The 19,947-nt window shown below is 43.9% G+C and overlaps 2 protein-coding genes across 2 annotated transcripts; both read right to left on the bottom strand.

Annotated features, from left to right (window-relative positions):
• Positions 1 to 561: 561 nt before the first annotated feature.
• LOC115179332 (transcription factor Sp3) lies at positions 562 to 8,796 on the bottom strand. Its single transcript, XM_029740746.1, has 9 exons — positions 8,604 to 8,796; positions 8,242 to 8,339; positions 6,122 to 6,355; positions 4,348 to 4,911; positions 3,929 to 4,090; positions 3,632 to 3,833; positions 3,253 to 3,442; positions 2,848 to 3,044; positions 562 to 2,731 (listed from the first exon to the last, which is right to left on the bottom strand). The coding sequence occupies exons 2-9, from the start codon at positions 8,308 to 8,310 to the stop codon at positions 2,475 to 2,477; spliced, it is 1,875 nt and encodes a 624-aa protein (XP_029596606.1). The 5' UTR covers positions 8,311 to 8,339; positions 8,604 to 8,796; the 3' UTR covers positions 562 to 2,474.
• Positions 8,797 to 9,432: 636 nt separating this feature from the next.
• LOC115179333 (obg-like ATPase 1) lies at positions 9,433 to 19,829 on the bottom strand. Its single transcript, XM_029740747.1, has 11 exons — positions 19,724 to 19,829; positions 18,889 to 18,986; positions 13,869 to 14,012; positions 13,585 to 13,712; positions 13,159 to 13,334; positions 12,840 to 12,920; positions 12,635 to 12,732; positions 12,211 to 12,351; positions 12,024 to 12,120; positions 11,809 to 11,931; positions 9,433 to 10,577 (listed from the first exon to the last, which is right to left on the bottom strand). Exons 2-11 carry the CDS (start codon positions 18,984 to 18,986, stop codon positions 10,470 to 10,472), a joined length of 1,194 nt encoding a protein of 397 aa, XP_029596607.1. The 5' UTR covers positions 19,724 to 19,829; the 3' UTR covers positions 9,433 to 10,469.
• Between the last annotated feature and the right edge of the window lie 118 nt (positions 19,830 to 19,947).

Below are 19,947 nucleotides of genomic sequence, written 5' to 3'. Positions count from 1 at the left end.
AAAGGCAAATTGAGTTATTGCACAGGTGCACTTCAGAGTAGGTGTTCTCTAACGGAAATATGCAAATAAATGAGTGCGACAACATGAGCACACTAGCTCGTGCTTGTTCTGCCCAGTATGATTAATTTGCTACCATTGGAAACGACAGGTTCTGGTTTATCTTGGGTTAGTTATAAAATTATTTGATTTAGTCGTATACATGGCTAGGATACTTACGAGCTCTTACTATTGCAATGAAGTGACAGTCAGATAACGTTTCAGTTCTCTAAATGTACTGTCTTTGCCTCATTTAAATGACCTATCAAGAACATAATGCAACCAACAGCTAAAGATACCAGAACATAATTATTACAACAAAGCTGCGGTTTCTTCTTCGTAAAAGCCACTGTTGAAAACAAACCGTTCTTCTTCGTGGATGTCAATTGACGTAATCCTGCAACAAATGGCTTTGCTGCCACCTACCTTTTTCATAAGTACTGCAACCAAAGATTGCTGTAACCAGAGGAATAATCTTTGCTGTTGTCAAACAATAACTAGCATGACACACACAGGCACACAGTCTGTCATTGGAAGAATTCAGACTTTAATTATGATCCATTTGAAAAAAGGTTTTACAAAAAGTAACATTCAAATTTTACACTTCTTTTAAAAAAACAATTAAAATAAGCTTTTGATACAACAAAATTTTTTATCTAAAGAAAATGGCTTCTATAAACAATGTGAATAGAATATAATAATATACAGGTAAGTGGATGCTAAGACATGCACATACTGACAGGAAAGATTACAATAACATTTAGAAATAATAATGGCATGATTGTTTCCTTTACAATGAGTAGCAACTAGCCCGAGAGCAGTAGAAACATAGAATTAGAATGAGTAGAACAGAATATTGCGATTCAGATTCTACCCTTCACCCAGATGTGTGCATTGGATTGGTAGAAAAATGTCTGGAGGAAGTTTCCGCCATAATCCACTCCAATACATTCCATTTAAATCCATGCAGGTGAGTGAATGAGTACACACTTCGGGAGAAGTGTAGAAAATTGGACTGCAGTAAATGTTTTGCAGTGGGTGCGTGCTCCGGCGGCCATATTTGATGTACAATTTGAAATGTTCAATGTACTGGTCAGTGAACCTCAACTGTTCCAGAAATGCAAAAATGACAAGTTCAAAATGTCACCATTTCGGATGGGCAATTGAGAAATCAAGTCGATTTTTAGACCTGTGTCCTTTAACTCATTTTAATTCCATGGGTAGAAACCGATCTGAGATGCTTCCTTCTGACAAGTCCCAGACTAAGCCAGTCATAGAAACAGAATATAAAATGTGACTATACAACAAAAAGTAAAAAACAACAAAACAACAAAAATAAACTAGTTAACTGAAGACACATTTGACTTGAGCAAGCACTGCAAGTGTGCTCGTGTTGGCTATAGTGATGACCCAAACATTCTGCTGTGGATAAAAGTTTCCTTCAGGCACAGATCTAGGATCAGCTTACCCTCTCCAAACCATTAGGGGGGGGGGGGGTAAATGCTAAACTGACCCTAGATCAGCATGTATGGCCAACTTTTATCACCAAATCAATCTAACCGCTAATAATGCTTCACCTGAAACCACAGGGCATGTCACATGACACAAGCTTTAATAGCATGAGTTCACATCACTTTCATGGGGTACAGGGCTGGGGGAAAAAAATCTACATAGAAATATGTGTCCACACACAGACATACCTTTATTGGTTAGCAAAGTTTCAATCAACCCAAACATTAATTGATCAGAACGTTGTTTAACAAATAAAAGGTATGTTTTGGAGAATCAGTGTGCAAGCCCAACTCTACATTGAAGGTCTGACATTATGCAGATATTGGTTGTTATAAACTGTCATAGTGTTCTATAATAAAAATGTTTTTTATTTTTTTAAGTGTTATATCATGGCTATGACAGTGTTCACAAGGTCTTAAAAGGGTGTTACGCTTGTCGCTTCAGGTGAAGAGTTAATGAAGCCACCTGTAGTCTCTCTCAATACAGACACCCACACTCTCTAGAGAAAGCGATTGATGATTCAATTAATCAATCGCTCTAGAGAGAGAGCTTCTACACTTTTCCTATTCCCTGCATCCTGACACAATTACATGATCTGCAAAAGCTTAAAAAACACATGCATCTCCAGCCTTTTATACAACAGTATGATACAAAATAAGGCATTTCGTAGTGAGTATTCATGTTTGCGAGAGTGTGTGTACATAGTGACAACATTGAATGTAATTTGTTTGCCTGCCTATAAAAAGACTGCAAATAACAAACAAAGTCATGATAACTCTTACTTAAAATATATATATATTTGTCATATATATTTACGTATATATATATATTCATATATAAAAAAAATCAATAAAAAAACAAAAACAAAGGGGGGAGAAAAAAGCCCACACGGTCCCTGTTTATTGGCCAGTCTATAAGCCACGCCCTCATTCCATGACCTCACCGGGCGCCACGGTGACCAGCTGCAGAGGGATCTCCTGATTGCCTAGGAGGTCGTGGCCGCCAGCAGCTGATTGAAGGATGAGGGTGGTTCCGTCTGCGGTGATGATGGTGTCGCTGGGGGGCGGAGACGATGAGGAGGAAGCCACACCTTTTTTGTTCTGGTGAGTCTTTATATGTTTGGCCAGATGGTCACTACGCATGAACCTCTTTGAACACTGTGCGCACACAAACTTCTTCTCTCCTGGAAAGAGAAAGAGGGATGAAAGGGAGAAAAAGAGGTAGAGAGTGATGAAAGAATACGTGTGGTGAGGGTAAAGGTTGTTATGTAGTGAAGACGGAATTCGTGTGTATACCTACCCGTGTGTGTCCGTCTGTGTCTCTGTAGCTCGTCACTCCTGGTAAACCGCTTGCCACAGAACATCCAGTTGCAGACAAAGGGCCGTTCTCCGCTGTGCCATCTGAGGTGAGCCCTGAGGTGAGAAGTCTTACCGTACACCTTCCCACAGCCAACGATGTGACAGATATGCTGCTTCTTCTTACCAAGACTCGACCCTCTGGGGGAAGGGGTGACGAGAGAGAGGGTTGGGGTCACACACAAAGTCAACTTCATGCAGTCATTGGAATTTCAATTGTCGTGGTTGAAACTGACCCTACTGAGTATAGAACCCGGTTCAACCACATTAACCCACTGAGCTAAAGCTTAGGATCCACCCTTTTTATATACATTTGTGTTAATATATTGTGTGTGTCTTTCCAACCCACCTCCCTCCAGCCTCTTTACAGTTGGGACAGGTGCAGGCAACTCTCCTCAGCCTCTTGCCCTCCCCGGTGGACATGTCCATGTCTTCATCATCCATCTGGACACGCAGGTTGTTGAGGTCACTGGGGTTGAGGGTGGAGTCACCACTCAGCTGCCACTCTTCAGAGTCCGGCTCCTCCTTTATCTGGATGTCTGTGGGGAGAGAGAGTTAGAATGTGTGTGTGTGTGTGTGTGTGTGTGTGTGTGTGTGTGAGTGAGTGAGTGAGTGAGTGAGTGAGTGAGTGAGTGAGTGAGTGAGTGAGTGAGTGAGAGACAAAGTAAGAAAGAATTAGAAAGATGGAGTTTGTGTGTGTGTGTGTATATACGTATGCATGTTCCTACCTGCAGGACTGCCGGCCTCCTCTCCCTGTGTGTATTGAATCCCTGGCTGTCCTATAGAGTTGACTGTAACAGTCTGGAGGTTAGGCAGGGTGATGGATCCTCCCTGACCCATAGAGAGGCCCTGGACTGGGGCTAGAGTCAGCTGCTGGCCCCCCTGGGCCTGGGGGAGCTGGAGGCCCTGCAGAGACTGGACCCCTTGGACCTGAGAGAGAGCGTTAGAAAGAGTTACACACATGTATGATCCCACACACCTACGTACGGTAGTCAAACAGATAAACACACACCCACACAACCTACCTGGAAGGTCTGCCACTGTATCTGTCCTGAAGCCGTGACTGTCTGGGCCTGGATGAGGAAGGTTCCAGGGTTGACGAGCTGGACACTCTGGAGCGTCTGCCCAGACTGGGATAGATCCTGTCCCTGGGCCCCCTGGTTGTCCCCCGACAGCTGTAGGATGGGCTGGGAGAAGGACGAGGAATTAGAGGTGGACACCTGGATGAAACAGACTTAATTCAGTCATGGTATTTTTTTCAGCAATGCTCTTAGAACAGTGTCCCGAGGAGGACCTACAGCAACGTACATAGTAATATGACCTGCTGAAGACAAGTTAAACAAGACTAGTAACTTTTTTCCTGTATCATGGCTCACCGTAATATGACTGTTATGTGGTGTAGGGCGCTGGGAATAAGCCTAGGGAATTCTGTCATATGACTGACCTGTATTTGCTGCAGGTGGTTGTGGGAGTTGTAGTTCTCTGATGATGGGTCTGAAACCCCGGCAGACACGGCAGTAGCTTGAGTCAGAACCCCCGTCCCGTCGATGGTCTCAGGCAGCTGGGATGAGGTTGTTGGCACGTAGAGGTCTGGGTTACCGTTAGCTTCACTAACTAGGGTCGCTAGCTGTTTGGCTCCACCTTCCTGCCCCTCCAGCGCCTGGCTGCCCATGATCAGCTGACCGTCGGTCGTCGTTGCTATGGGAACCGTCTGAGCGCTGGCAAGCCCTAGTGATTCGAGGTCTATGCTGTTGATAGGGAGGAAAGTTATGTTACCCCCCGACAGCCCCATGGGAACCGTGCTGCTATAGGTCGTGCCCCCGGCCAATGACACGCCCTGAATCTGCTGCATATGCCCAGCCTGCGTTAGGAGGTCAGAGGTTGTTGTTGTGGCGACGCTGATTCCGATATTGCCGTGGCTACCGTCCTGGATGAGCTGGATTTGGCCCGAGCCATCGTCCAATCCCTGCGCAGAGAAGCCTGCCAGAGTTCCATCTGAGTTGTGGATCTGAGGGATGACATAGAAGAGAGAGTTCAATATTTGTGTGTAGAAAATATTGTGTGTAAGGGATACCATGATAATCGACCTGGTAATGGACATTCCGCTAACAGAGGTGTGTGTGTGCATACCTGCAGATATGTGCATGTATATATACACACACACGCACTACATGTATGTGGACACCTGCTCGTCGAACATCTCATTCCAAAATCATGGGCATTAATATGGAGTGGGTCCCCCCCTTTGCTGCTACAACAGCCTCCACTCTTCTGGGAAGGCTTTATACTAGATGTTGGAACTTTGCTGCAGTTTTAGCCATAAGAGCATTAGTGAGTCCGGGCACTGATGTTAGGCGATTAGGCCAGGCTCTCAGTCGGCGTTCCAATTCATCCCAAAGGTGTTCGATGGGGTTGAGGTCAGGGCTCTATGCAGGCCAGTCAAGTTCTTCCACACCAATCTCAACAAACTATTTCTGCATGGACCTCACTTTGTGCACGGGGGCTGGAAGCACAGAATTGTCTAGAATGTCATCATATGTTGCAGCGTTGATTTCCCTTCACTGGAACTAAGGGGCCTAGTCCGAACCATGAAAACAGCCCCAGACCATTATTCCTCCTCCTCCAAACTTTACAGTTGGCACTATGCCTTTGGGCAGGTAGCGCTCTCCTGGCATCTGTCAAACCCAGATTCGTCCGTCGGACTGCCAGACGGCAAAGCGTGATTCATCACTCCAGAAAACGTGTTTCTACTGCTCCAAGGTCCAATGGCGATGAGCTTTACACCACTCCAGCTGACGCTTGGCATTGCGCATGGTGATCTTAGGCTTGTGTGCAGCTGCTTGGCCATGGAAACCCATTTCATGAAGCTCCCTATGAACAGATCTTGTGCTGACGTTGCTTCCAAAGTTAGTTTGGAACTCGGTAGTGAGTGTTGCAACCGAGGACAGACGATTTTTACAGTTGACTGGGGCAACTCTAGCAGGGCAGAAATTTGACGAATTGACTTGTTGGAAAGATGGCATCCTATGATTGTGCCACGTTGAAAGTCACTGAGCTCTTCACTACAGGCCATTCTACTGACAATGTTTGTCTATGGAGATTGCATGGCAGTGTGCTCGATTTTATACACCTGTCAGCAACGGGTGTGACTGAAATAGCCGAATTCACTCATTTGAAGGGATGTGTGTGTGTGTGTGTGTGTGTGTACAGTACACTACCTGGTATTGTATGCTGGACACTCCGTTGGCTGAGCCGTCGTTTCCAGATGCTGTAACGTAGATGGGCTGACTGTCCATGTTCCCGATAGGGAGAACATACTGGCCGTTAGAGGTCATCATGCCAGAGTTAGGAATGTGGACGACTCCCTGCTGCGCATCCTTTCCTGTAGAGACCGGAGTTAACAACTCCCAACGGTCTGAACCTGTTAGCTGGATGGCGGTCATGTCTGTGGTCTGACAGAGAGAAGACACACACATTCATAAATTTTTATTCAGATCCACTGTTGCGGAATGAAAAAAGCTGATCTCGTTACAGATATGTAGAAGGCACTGGTCATAAGTCTTATGCTGTTGCATTGTATTTCACAAAGAATATGAAGCAAAATATTGATTTGGAAATGACATTTCTGTACTATCTGAGACGAGAGCTAGAGGTACAGAGACAGATACCAGGGTGTAGGCTCCACACTGTGAATAGGGAAAAATGACATGCAGTATGGTTTGATATCACAATGCAGTGTCAGTAGACAAGACAATTATTGTGGATCTTGTTAAAATAGATATCAAATCTTATATTATAGGTATCTGCAACATTGGACCAGTAATAATATAGTAGTATCAAGACATTTCACTTAATAAGGCAAAAATGTCACAACATGAGAAATCAACCATGAACCTAAATATATCTGAATCTGCTATACAGACTTTGGCTTAGCTAGGTGGTTTGATAAGAAAGGATCCAGACTTCCTCAGACATGTAACGCACCTACCCAATTCAGCGCCTATTGACGAAAGTACAGTATATTCTGACTGGAGAGTTTTGTTAAGAGCCCTAAACATTAACATGCATCGCGGTACGTTTTTGGAAACATAAGGAACGTACAGTAGCTTTCATATCAGGAAGCCTTTTTTATTTATGGTTTTAAACAAAAGGTTCAATTACTACACACATTTTATAGGATTAGTGTTCCCACACGGCCATATCTCCATGTTACATCGCTTGTTTACAAAGACAGAAGAGACATAGGCGGCCACCTGCGCTAATTAGCGAGCTCCGAACATGTGATACTTGATACTACTGTATTATTACTAGTCCAATGTTGCAGATACCTATAATATAGGATTTGATATCTATTTTAACAAGATCCACAATAATTGTCTTGTCTACTGACACTGCATTGTGATATCAAACCATACTGCATGTCATTTTTCCCTATTCACAGTGTGGAGCCTACACCCTGGTATCTGTCTCTGTACCTCTAGCTCTCCTCTCAGATAGTACAGAAATGTCATTTCCAAATCAATATTTTGCTTCATATTCTTTGTGAAATACAACGCAACAGCATAAGACTTATGACCTGTGCCTTCTACATATCTGTAACGAGATAAGCTTTTTTCATTCCGCAACAGTAACTGTGGATGAGTAACTAGGGATGAAGTGTAGTTCATCAACTGGAGGCACAAAACTAGTCGATCTGTGCAAAACTGCTACAGTTCGTTTTTAATTTTTTATTTGAAAGATATCTTTCATATCTTTGGAAAATTAAGGCGGATATCAGCATGTTTTGAAAACCACTTTGAAAGCAATGATTGGCGTTTCTAAATGTTAAAACACTGCTTCGGAGTTGTGGAGCCAAACGTGGGCGAAAGTAACAGCTGAACAGCCCAGATAGGGAGAAGGGTTTTCGAGAGCTAGTCACCACAACTAGGCACAAGTCATCGAACACTCCCTTCTATCATCCAACGAATACAGCTAGTATGGTTAGACAAAATACGTAATCGCTACAACATGGGCGTGGGGGAGATATTTTGTAGTCCAGTGCAGATTCTCTGTTCGGTTTCCCCACTCACCCCTCCTTTCCCCACTGTACCCCTTTAGCCCCAGGTAGACGAGCTAAATATCGGCGACCTGACCAAGTGACGGGCTGTGTCCTACCCACTATGGGCGGGTTCTAGAAGGGTAAAGTGGGTGGCCGTTATAGCGGGGAACACAGCGGCGGAAGTATACTAGCTTTACACCCCCTGCAACATTTAAAACGTGTGAACTTCTAGCTAGCTAATAACATCACACAGTAGTAGCTCGGAGGAGTCGAAATACGAGATAGAAAATGTTGGGGTACCTGGTTTTCCGAGGCTCCGCCGTGCTGTAGGAATTCGCTTTGACTGCCTTCCACGTCCGCGGTAGCCATTTCCTCTTGTTTCAAATGTTGCTCTGGCGCTAGCATGGAGAGAAAGAAAATTTAGCAAAACACTAAATTTCTCACAGGTTTCTGCTCTTAAAAGGCTACAAAGAGACAACAAACTTCAGTCGATGAAGAATTAACGGCAAACCTTAACTTTGCGACAAGGTTTCAAGGCAGATTTCGACACAGATTGAATGTTTACTTTTGTTAACTCGCTAACTACCTAGCACAGGGCTCCTGCAAAAGATTAAAAGACGTAGTTAGCCTGCCTTGCTATCGGTTGTAACGTACAAACTCACCGGTTGGTTGATGGGTTAAATGTTATGTACCAGTCATATCGTGAAAGGTAATAATCGAAAGATTATCTGATCAACTAAACTCCAAACATGATTATCTTTTATCAAAGGCGGGCTTGTGTTGATCGGTGAATTCGGGTCGATTTTTTTCTATTTTGATTGACAGTGAGGGAAACACAAAAAGGGGGGCGCTAGCAACGTAACAGGAAGTCCCGCCGTTCTTCCCAAAATTGATTGGTTAACCCTGGGGTTTGGTGAGACTTCTATGGCCAAGCGATATGTTCGTCATTTTTATGGGATATCTGTTTCCTGTTTGTTTTTAGACAATAACCTCATATCTGGGAATCTATGGTTGAAGTTAAAGAGCAGGAAGTGTTGGGAAAATGGCAAATGTAATTGCAGCAATATTTATTTTCGTATTAATGTATCCGCATATTCACCTTGTTACACTACTAGGTTAGCTGGCTAACATTGCAACTAAGCTCTGTTATATTTAAGTGCAGTGATCGTGAACATCTTGGCTACATTGTTCTGTGACGATGCCAGCAAGATGTTGCTCATTGCCTCTGCTTTTTGTAAGGAACTGCTTCAGTTATGCTGAAAATGTTGAAGTGTATGTGCTGGGAAATAGTCATTGCAACATGGAATATTTTTTTGCATGAACCAAGACGCAGACTAGTATGCACAGAACCTGTCACTGTGCATGTCATTTATTTTGCAGTATCAGCATGTTCCCCCAGCCTGTTACAAGCATCCCCATCCACTTCAAAATACATAACACTCTGGTTCAACACGCACATGAACATCAATTAAGACACATTTGAACACAAACGGAATCTGTTGTCTTGTTTTATTGAGTGTATTGTTGACCCATAGTGGTTGCAGTACATGCGTTTCCATGAAAATGTTTGTCAGTCCCGGACCCAGTTGCATAAAACATAATTTCTCCTTGCCTAAGGGAATTGGAGCGTTGCATAGAATCCCTCAGTTTCCTTAGGTAAGGGCATACTTAAATGGTTTTTTTTATGGTAGTTTGAAGGCATGTACTGTATGGCAGAAAGTGTTTGGGTACCATGGAGACAACTTGATTCACTGACAAAGTCTCAGAGATTGCGTTTTTTGGGAGGGAGATTAAACTAGAACTTCTACATTCAATACAGGAAAAATAAATTGATTCAAAAGATAAAACATTTATTTTAGTAACTTTTTTCTCAACTTCTATTAATTTCTAGCACGTTAAGCTAATTTATAGAATAGGTAGCTTGTTTGCCAGCTAGCTTTGTAGCCATGGATTGTGCACCTTCCATTGTTTAGCTAAGTAGCAAGCTAGTTAGTTGATGTTTTCCTTTTGTAACGAGAGCAAATTAAAACAATATTCACCTCCACAAATAAGAACGTGGCCTGGGGTGTCAGAAGACTGATTTATATCTTCCTCTTATTCACAATGTGGCTGCAATGTCTTGTGTGAGGTGGGCAAAGATATAGATTTAATATAATAGTGTATGGGAAGGTGCGATAATCAGGGTCCCAAGCTAAAAGTCACGTTGGTGGTTTCTGGTCAGGCACGGTCAGATGCCTACTTTACTTAAAATAATAATGGTCCCTCAATGTTCCGATCAGCCCAGAGTTTTTCCTGACAAAATAACCTGACCAGAAAACACTTTGGGACCTGGTCAGGACCTCAATAGTTACAGTGTGCACTCAATTTTTATCCTACCATACATAGAATTAGAATTAATCAATCATTCTATCTTCCCATTCATAATACCAGGGAGAGAGGAGAAAAATCAGTAGACACTGCGGCCCTCGAGGACAAATTGAGACTGGACACAAGAACCCTGTGTTATTGTACTGGTCGCATTGGTCCCATCACTTCTTCGCCGCCTTGGGTGCATTGGGTGTGTTGAATTTGAAAAATATAATGTCTCCGTCCTCCACGATGTAGTTCCTGCCCAGCTGCCTGTACTTCCCAGCAGCCTATGGGACAAATCAAACCAGAAAAACTTTATTTACATTATACAAAGTAATTTATCAAGTTAATGTCACGTGCACAAGTACAGTGAAATGCCTTTCTTGCAAACTCTAAACCCAACAATGCAGTGATCAATATCAATGTAGTACTAAAAAATAAGGTAGAACAAACACACACAAATATATACAGGGTCAGTTCCAATACCATACTTACACTGTGCAGGGAAACTGGAGTGATAGAGGTAGATATGTATATGGGTAAGGTGATTAGGCATCAGGATGTATGATAGAGTAGCAGTGTAAATTAATATTTGAGTGTGTATAGAGTCAGTATAAAAAATGTGTGTGAATGTTGTGTGTTGGAGTGTCAGTGTGTGTGAGTGTGTAGAGTCCTGTGAGTGTGCATAGGAATAAATACAAGGGCGCCTACTTCACGACTAAGCATGTGTGTGGACCATTAAGTCCTTAGTGACTTGGACCCTGAGGAACTTGAAGCTCTCGACCCGCTCCACTGCAGCCCTGTCGATGTGGATGGGGGCGTGCTTGCGCTCGAGTCAGAATAACATTTGTTGTTGATGAAGAGGCACACCTCTCCCCCTATCAATTTTCCTGAATCTACTGTCCTGTCCACACTCTGTGGAGAGGAGAATTCATCGAGTTGGATAGCCATGGGGGTATCTTGTCCAAAAGCAATGTTTCAGAAAAGTAGAGAATATTGCAGTTACAAGAGTCTCGTTGGTAGCAAATCCGTGATCAAAGGTCATTCATTTTATTATCAAGTGACTGTACATTGGCCAACAGAATAGAGGGAAGAGGTGGCCGCTTTTCCCTTCGCCTTAAATCTCACCAGGATTCCCCCTCTGTAAAGCCGACGTTTCCTCTTGGATACCCGGAAAATATGGGCGGAATTACATTAAGAGCCCATGGCAGATGAGTCGAAGTTGAAGCCAGAATTGGGCTAAGTAACTGCTGATATGATGTTCAAAAGTTATTTTCGGTTATAAGAAATGATAAGATACACTTCGTGAAAATAAAGGGAAAATAAATGCCAATAGTCACAAAATAGCAAAGTTGGGTCAGAGCTCACAAAACAGAGGCCATCCAGTACAACGCCATCTTTATCAGATGGTCTTATCCAGATAAGATCAGACAAAAAAAACTTTTGATAAGTACTTATGGCATGCCATCACACACACCCATGACAGTAAATCTCTCAGCCTCACACAAGTACACACACCTTGACAGCATTCTCGGTGCCCTCTTCTTTGAAGTCCTGGAACTTCATGACCTCTGCCATGATGAAACCTTTCTCAAAGTCGGTGTGGATCTTCCCTGCCGCCTGGGGCGCCTTGCTGCCTTTCTGTAAGACAGAGAGGAGTAATACATAACGCTTTGATAGTCACACCCACACCTCATTGGGGGAGAGAGAGAACCAAACTGTGTGTCTCTTACCCTGACAGTCCACGCTCTAACTTCGTCTGGTCCCGCTGTGAAGAAATATTCCAACTGCAGAGCTGCATAGCCCGTCTTAATGATCTTAGTCAGTACACTGCAATACACACATGTACAGTTATTAAGTTAACCGCTTGTAATATCATAAAATGTGTTCATTGTGTGTTTGATCTGTCCGTGTGTGTACCTCTGAGTCTTCGCCTCCTCACAGTATTTGTCCTTCTCCTCGTCGGTCATGTCCTGTAGTTTGGCCTCAAGACCTCCACTCACTGGTATGACCATAGCTCCTGGGTCATGGGCATCGACCCACTCCTTAATCTTAATCAGCCTGGGAGAGAAAGTATATTTAAGAGAAAACAATCTCAATGTATATACATAGAGAAAAGATCCTCTGCATTAGAAAAACAAAGTTGATTTTTGATTGAAGTTGCTCTTTAATAAACCAAACATTCAGGGTTTTTTGCGCATACAAAACTGTCAGTGTTTATTTTGCACAAAATAAAGTTCAGACCCTCAACAAGTAGCAGTTCAGCTTTGCCAGGCATCACAACCCAAATAACGTAAGATTTAGAAAGCAGGGAATAAGGAATTAAGAAAGAGAACCCACTGACCACTTGTTCTTTTTCCTGATGTAGTCCTTCTCTGAGAGGTTGACCAGGTAGATCATGGGTTTGGATGTGAGGAACAGGTATTTGTTCAGCACATCTATCTGCATAAACACACACACTGGGTTAGATGTGTGTGCTGGTATACAGGCCCCTGCAACTAATGGTACTCTGCTCTCTCTCTCTTGTGAGCACACACACAAGGTCGTACCTCCTTCTCGTTCCAGTCATTGTAGAAGCGGACATGTTTCTTCTCCTCCGAAATCCAGTTCTTTACCTTCAACATGATGTCCTGAGTGAGGGACGAGGGAAGAAGGGAACGAGAGGAGAGAACATGAGTAAACAAATGCTGAGTTCTGATTTTATCCGTGGCCCCTTCTCCCTAGGCACGCCTGTGGGTCTCAAACAATCTATGAGGGGGCATGGAAAAGTGTTTCAAGCGCTTGAGTCAAGCACACATACACAGCTTCAGACCTCAGTCTCAGACCCAATAGGGCACTCATCAACCACCCCACACATACTCTACTCACGTATTCAGGTTTGAGTTTCTTGTCTCCACCTCTGACAGCAGTCTTCTCCAACTTATCTATGATTGGTCCAAGAGACTCCTCATCCTTCAGCCGTAGCTCCTCATGGATTATCTCAATGTCCCTCACTGGGTCCACATTACCCTCCACATGGATGATGTCCTCATCCTCAAACGCACCTACACACAGAAACACACATTTATGTCCAGGTTACGCAATGATGCTAGACTTCACAAAGCTGCTAAAATAGGAACTGAGTATATTGTTGTTGTTCATGCACATCTGAACTGTGCTAGCATTGAGTAGGTGTGAGTGCCCCATTGATTAGAATGGAAGCTTCCCATGCTTGCGGTTTCAATGCGAAATGTACACCAGGATTACAGTGTGTGTTTGAGTGTATGTGTTTCTGCGAGTGTGTGTTAAACTCACGTGTCATGTGGAAGATGCCGTCGCAGGCACTAATGTGAGACAGGAAGGCGTTGCCCAGTCCTTGTCCAGCGTGAGCTCCCTTCACCAGCCCAGCTATGTCCACCACATTCAGAAACGCTGGGACTTTACTGTCCAATGAGAAAGAGATGGAGAAGTTACACACACACACAAACTTGATGTACAGAGAGTTTACTCATACACACATTTCCAAGGCTTATGGAAGGTGCAGAAGTAGTTGTAACGTTCTACATGAATGGGCATTCTGCTCACAAACACAACCCTACCTGAGGGGCTTGTGGAAGGTGCAGAGGTAGTCATAGCGTTCGTCAGGGATGGGTACTCTGCTCTCGTTGGGGTCGATGGTGCAGAAGGGAAAATTCTCTGCTGCGGCCTGGCTCTTGGTCAGCACATTGAAGAATGTTGACTTCCTGTAGACAAAAATGACAAGACAAAGTTTGTCACTATTCTACAGCCCAAGACATCTGCATGGTAAGGTCTTCTGAACAACAAAAGCAGATACTTTTGTCTGATTTGCACTGTAGTGACATGCAGACACTACAGTTGCTGGAAAGCCAGAGCAGTACAGGTTGGGTTGGCCCTAGGGTTGCAAAGGGTCGGAAACTTTCCTGTACATTTCCAGAATTATTCCTGAAATTGTCCATGGGAAGTTAAGCCTGGGATTTTGGGGAATTTTAACTATATCATCTCCACCCCTCAACCAGTATTCCACAAGTGCACAGACACAAGGGACAACAGACACACCGGTCTCTACATTGCAGATGAGCTGAAGGCAGTCATCAATGACCTTGGACCACAGAAGGTATTTGCACTGGTGACAGACAATGCTGCGAACATGAAGGCTGCTTGGTCTAAAGTGGAGGAGTCCTACCCTCACATCACACCCATTGGCTGTGCTGCTCATGCATTGAATCTGCTCCTCAAGGACATCATGGCACTGAAAACAATGGATACACCCTACATGAGAGCCAAGGAAATGATTAGGTATGTGAAGGGTCATCAGGTTATATCAGCAATCTACCTCACCAAGAATAGTGAGAAGAATAAGAGCACCACATTGAAGCTGCCCAGCAACACCCATTGGGGTGGTGTTGTCATCATGTTTGACAGTCTCCTGGAGGGGAAGGAGTCTCTCCAAGAAATGGCCACATCACAGTCTGCCGATATGGACAGCCCCATCAAGAGGAACCTCCTGGATGATGTATTTTGGGAGAGAGTGGTAAGCAGCCTGAAACTCCTGAAACCGATAGCAGTAGCCATTGCACGGATTGAGGGAGACAATGCCATCCTGTCTGATGTTCAGACTGCTCGCAGATGTAAGAGAAGAAATCCGTACTGCCCTGCCCACTTCACTGTTGCTCCAAGCAGAGGAAACTACAGATCTGAAATACATCAAAAAGCGTGAAGACTTCTGCCTGAAGCACATACACGCCGCATCGTACATGTTGGACCCCAAGTATTCTGGCAAGAGCATCCTGTCTGGTGCAGAGATCAACGAGGCCTATGGTGTCATCACTACCGTGTCTCGCCACCTTGGCCTGGATGAGAGCAAGGTTCTTGGCAGTCTGGCGAAGTACACTTCCAAGCAAGGGCTTTGGGATGGAGATGCAATATGGCAGTCATGACAACATATCTCATCAGCCACCTGGTGGAAGGTACGTTGTGAATCCGAGGCTCTTTCCCCTATTGCTGCCATCATCCTCCAAATCCCACCAACATCAGCCACCTCAGAGTGCAACTGGTCCTTGTTTGGGAACACACACACCAAATCAGCTGGGCTAGATCATCTGGACAATCTCTAAGATTATCTGCAGCAATTGTTGCAACCCCTATTACTAGCCTGTTCAACCTCTCTTTCATATCGTCTGATATCCCCAAAGACTGGAAAGCTGCCGAAATCATCCCCCTCTTCAAAGGGGGAGACATCCTAGACCCAAACTGTTAGACCTATATCTATCCTACCCTGCCTTTCTAAGGTCTTCGAAAGCCAAGTTAAACAGATTACCTACCATTTCGAATCCCACCATACCTTCTCCGCTATGCAATCTGGTTTCCTAGCTGGTCATGGGTGCACCTCAGCCATGCTCAAGGTCCTAAACGATATCATAACCGCCATCGAAAAAAGACAATACTGTGCAGCCGTATTCATCGAACTGGTCAAGGCTTTCGACTCGTTCAATCACCACATTCTTATCAGCAGACTCAACAGCCTTGGTTTCTCAAATGACTGCCTCGCCTGGTTCACCAACTACTTCTCAGACAGAGTTCAGTGTCAAATCGGAGGGCCTGTTGTCCGGACCTCTGGCAGTCTATGGGGGTGCCACAGGGTTCAAATCTTGGGCCGACTCTTCTCTGTAAACATCAATGATGTCGCTCTTGCTGCTGGTGATTCTCTGATCCACCTCTACGCAGACGACACCATTCTGTATACTTCTGGCCCTTCTTTGGCCACTGTTAACTAACCTCCAGATGAGCTTCAATGCCATACAACTCTCCTTCCGTGGCCTCCAACTGCTTTAAATGCAAGTAAAACTATATGCATGCTCTTCAACCGATCGCTGCCCACACCTGCCCGCCCGTCCAGCAACACTACTCTGGACGGTTCTGACTTAGAATATGTGGACAACTACAAATACCTAGGTGTCTGGTTAGACTATAAACTCTCCTTCCAGACTCACATTAAGCATCTCCAATCCAAAATTAAATCTAGAATCGGCTTCCTATTTCGCAACAAAGCATCCTTCACTCATGCTGACAAACATACCCTTGTAAAACTGACTATCCTACCGATCCTCGACTTCGGCGATGTAATTTACAAAATAGCCTCCAACACTCTACTCAGCAAATTGGATGCAGTCTATCACAGTGCCATCCGTTTTGTCACCAAAGCCCATATACTACACACCACTGCTACCTGTATGCTCTCGTTGGCTGGCCCTCGCTTCATGTTCGTCGCCAAACCTACTGGCTCCAGGTCATCTGTAAGTCTTTGCTAAGTAAAGCCCCGCCTTATCTTAGCTCACTGGTCACCATAGCAGCACCCACCCGTAGCACAAGCTCCAGCAGGTATATTTCACCTGTCACCCCCAATGCTAATTCCTCCTTCGGCCGCCTTTCCTTCCAGTTCTCTGCTGCCAATGACTGGAACGAACTGCAAAAATCACTGAAGCTGGAGACTCATATCTCCCTCACTAACTTTAAGCATCAGCTGTCAGAGCAGCTCACAGATCACTGCACCTGTACATAGCCCATCTGTAAATAGCCCATCCAACTACCTCATCCCCATACTGTTATTTATTTTGCTCCTTTGCACCCCAGTATCTCTACTTGCACATTCATCTTCTGCACATCTATCACTCCAGTGTTTAATTGCTAAATTATAATTATTTTGCCACTATGGCCTATTTATTGCCTTACCTCCTTACTTAGTTTGCAAACACTGTATATAGACTTTTCTATTGTGCTATTGACTGTACGTTTGTTTATTCCACGTGTAACTCTGTGTTGTTGTTTGTGTCGCACTGCTTTGCTTTACCTTGGCCAGGTTGCAGTTGTAAATGAGAACTTGTTCTCAACTGGCCTATCTGGTTAAATAATGGTGAAGAAAAAATAAATAAATTAAAAGCACGCAACAGGCCAACAGACCAATACAAGGGTTGAAAAATTGGTGGCCATCCGGGCAAATTTGAGGCTTTTTGAGCCTGACAACGAGCCAACCTCAACAAGGTTGGAAAGTGACAGTGAAGAGGCCTCAGAGTCTGATGTTCAATAGGTGGACATTGAGGAGGTCCAGGGAGAAGACATGGAAGCCTGAGAGGAAAACCAAAGCTTTAGTTTCTAAACTGTCATTTTACAGATGTATGTTGAAAATGTTTTTGGGAGATGCGTTGGATCATTGGGGATAATTCAATATTCCCTTCCTTTTGTTGTTCAGTGAAATCATCCCATGTGAAGAGTCAATTCATTTAATTAAAGTTCAATTCATAAGTAACTAGTTGCTTTTATTTCTATTGGAAGGATTTAATCATTTGCAATTATGTCTACTTATGATGTGGTAAAAGGTTTATGTTTCTGTCTCCATATGATATGGTAAATATATCCAATGCGAAAAACATCTACGTTTAAATGGTATTAATATTAATTTGCATATATTTCTGTTAATTCCCATACTTAGTCCCCTCGTGTATTCCCTGTTTACCCACAACTGTGTGGCCAAACACGACTCCAAAACCATCATTACGTTTGCTGATGACACAACAGTGGTAGGCCTGATCCCTGACAACGATGAGACGGCCTATAGGGAGGAGGTCAGAGAACTGGCAGTGTGGTGCCAGGACAACAACCTCTCCCTCAATGTGAGCAAGACAAAGGAGCTGATCGTGGACTACAGGAAAAGGTGGGCCACACAGGCCCCCATTAACATCGACCAGGCTGTAGTGGAGCGGGTGGAGAGTTAAGTTCCTTGTTGTCCACATCACCAACGAACTATCACAGTCCAAACATAGCAAGACAGTCGTGAAGAGGGCACGACAAAACCTTTTCCCCCTCAGGAGACTGAAAAGATTTGGCATGGGTCCCCTGATCTTCAAAAGGTTCTACAGCTGCACCATCGAGAGCATCCTGACCGGTTGCATCACCGCCTGGTATGGCAACTGCTCGGCATCTGACAGTAAGGTGCTTCAGAGGGTAGTGCGAACGGCCCAGTACATCACTGAGGCCAAGCTTCCTGCCATCCAGGACCTATATAATAGGCGGTGTCAGAGGAAAGCCCATAAAATTGTCAGAGACTCCAGTCACCCAAGTTATAGACTTTTCTCTGCTACCGCATGGCAAGTCTAGGACCAAAAGGCTCCTCAACAGCTACTCGCTGTTTGTTTGTTACCTATGCATAGTCACTTTGCCCCCACCTACATGTTCAGATTACCTCAACTAGCCCCACACTGACTCGGTGCCCCCTGTATATAGCCTCGTTATTGTAATTCTTAATGCATAACTTTTTATTCTAACAATTTTTTTTTTTACCTACTTGGTAAATATTTTCTTCTTCTTGAACTGCACTGTTGGTTAAGGGCTTGTAAGTAAGCATTTCACAGTAAAGTCTACACTTGTTGTATTCGGCGCATGTGGCAAATAAAGTTAGATTTGATATTCCCACAGTCTCCACCTCTGAATATTCCCCAAAATGTGCAATCCTAGTTGGCCCTATAGTGTAAATCATGCTAATGATTCTCCAACACCCTACCTTCACAACTATGGGAAACGACTAAATTGTAGTCATGTCCATACCCAACATTCGGCAATCCCACAATCCCAATCTTCAAAGAAGTCCCGAAGCGTCCAATCAGCGGTGGTTGTTTTGGTCCTTCTCCCTTCTTTGGAGGCATCTGCAACAGCAACAAAACATTTAGCAACATAAATTAAAAACTTCAATTATGGGACATGCTAAATATCAACATTACATTATTACATGGCTGACAACTCTATCAAACTCAGCTCTCACACCCCAGGGGTCAATTTCGGAAACCGTGTGCATATTGTTCCCTTTTACTCTGACAACAACCGGTCACTAGTTTTTGTACTGATTACAATGGTTTACTACACTAGCAAGGCTGGGTTCGCTTAACATTCAAGGCTGGGTTTGCAATGCCACACAGTTGCCTTGAATTAGACCCCATTGTGTGTAGTTGCGTCTGGAATACTGCTGGCAAAGAATACAGACAGCAATCTATACCCTGCGATGACTTGTCACATAGCTACCTAGCTAACAGTCATTTATCTCGGATAACTTCCCGGTTTCATATCGCTGGCTCAACGCCTAGCTAGCTACTCAAGTTGACACAAACGACAACCTAATTTGAAAAGACAGACGTGCCAGTTGGCACAGCTAACCAACTGCATAGCTAGAAGACAGCTAACTAGCAAACAGGCTAAAACACATGTGGAGAATCTAGCTAGCTAGTAAGGAACGGTCCCATTCATTCTGCTTGTCAGCATGCTACCTAGCCAACTAGCTAGCTATGTCAAGTAAAGCTATTGTTTACTAAAATACAACGAAACATATCGCAAAGACGAATATATAACCAAACAAGCATGTCTTTAACGAGCTATATGTTCATACCACCTTGATTTCGGTCTATTTTTGGTCGGCTATCTACGAAAAAAGATTTGGTTTGGAATTTGTTCACACTGCCCCACAACTAGCGAAACTAGAAAAGGGTCGTCACTAGTTACCACAGTCACGAAGTCATAACCCCTTCTAATTGTTCAATTAATTTCCTTAAAATGTGATTTTCAACCTCACCTTAGCAGTGTGGTTAACCTTATGCCTAAAATTAAGACCAAAAA

The sequence above is a fragment of the Salmo trutta genome, chromosome 39 (assembly GCF_901001165.1).
Source record: "Salmo trutta chromosome 39, fSalTru1.1, whole genome shotgun sequence".
Taxonomy (NCBI): domain Eukaryota; kingdom Metazoa; phylum Chordata; class Actinopteri; order Salmoniformes; family Salmonidae; genus Salmo; species Salmo trutta.
Note: the sequence above shows the minus strand (reverse complement) of the source record. Positions and strands in the feature narration are given on the sequence as shown.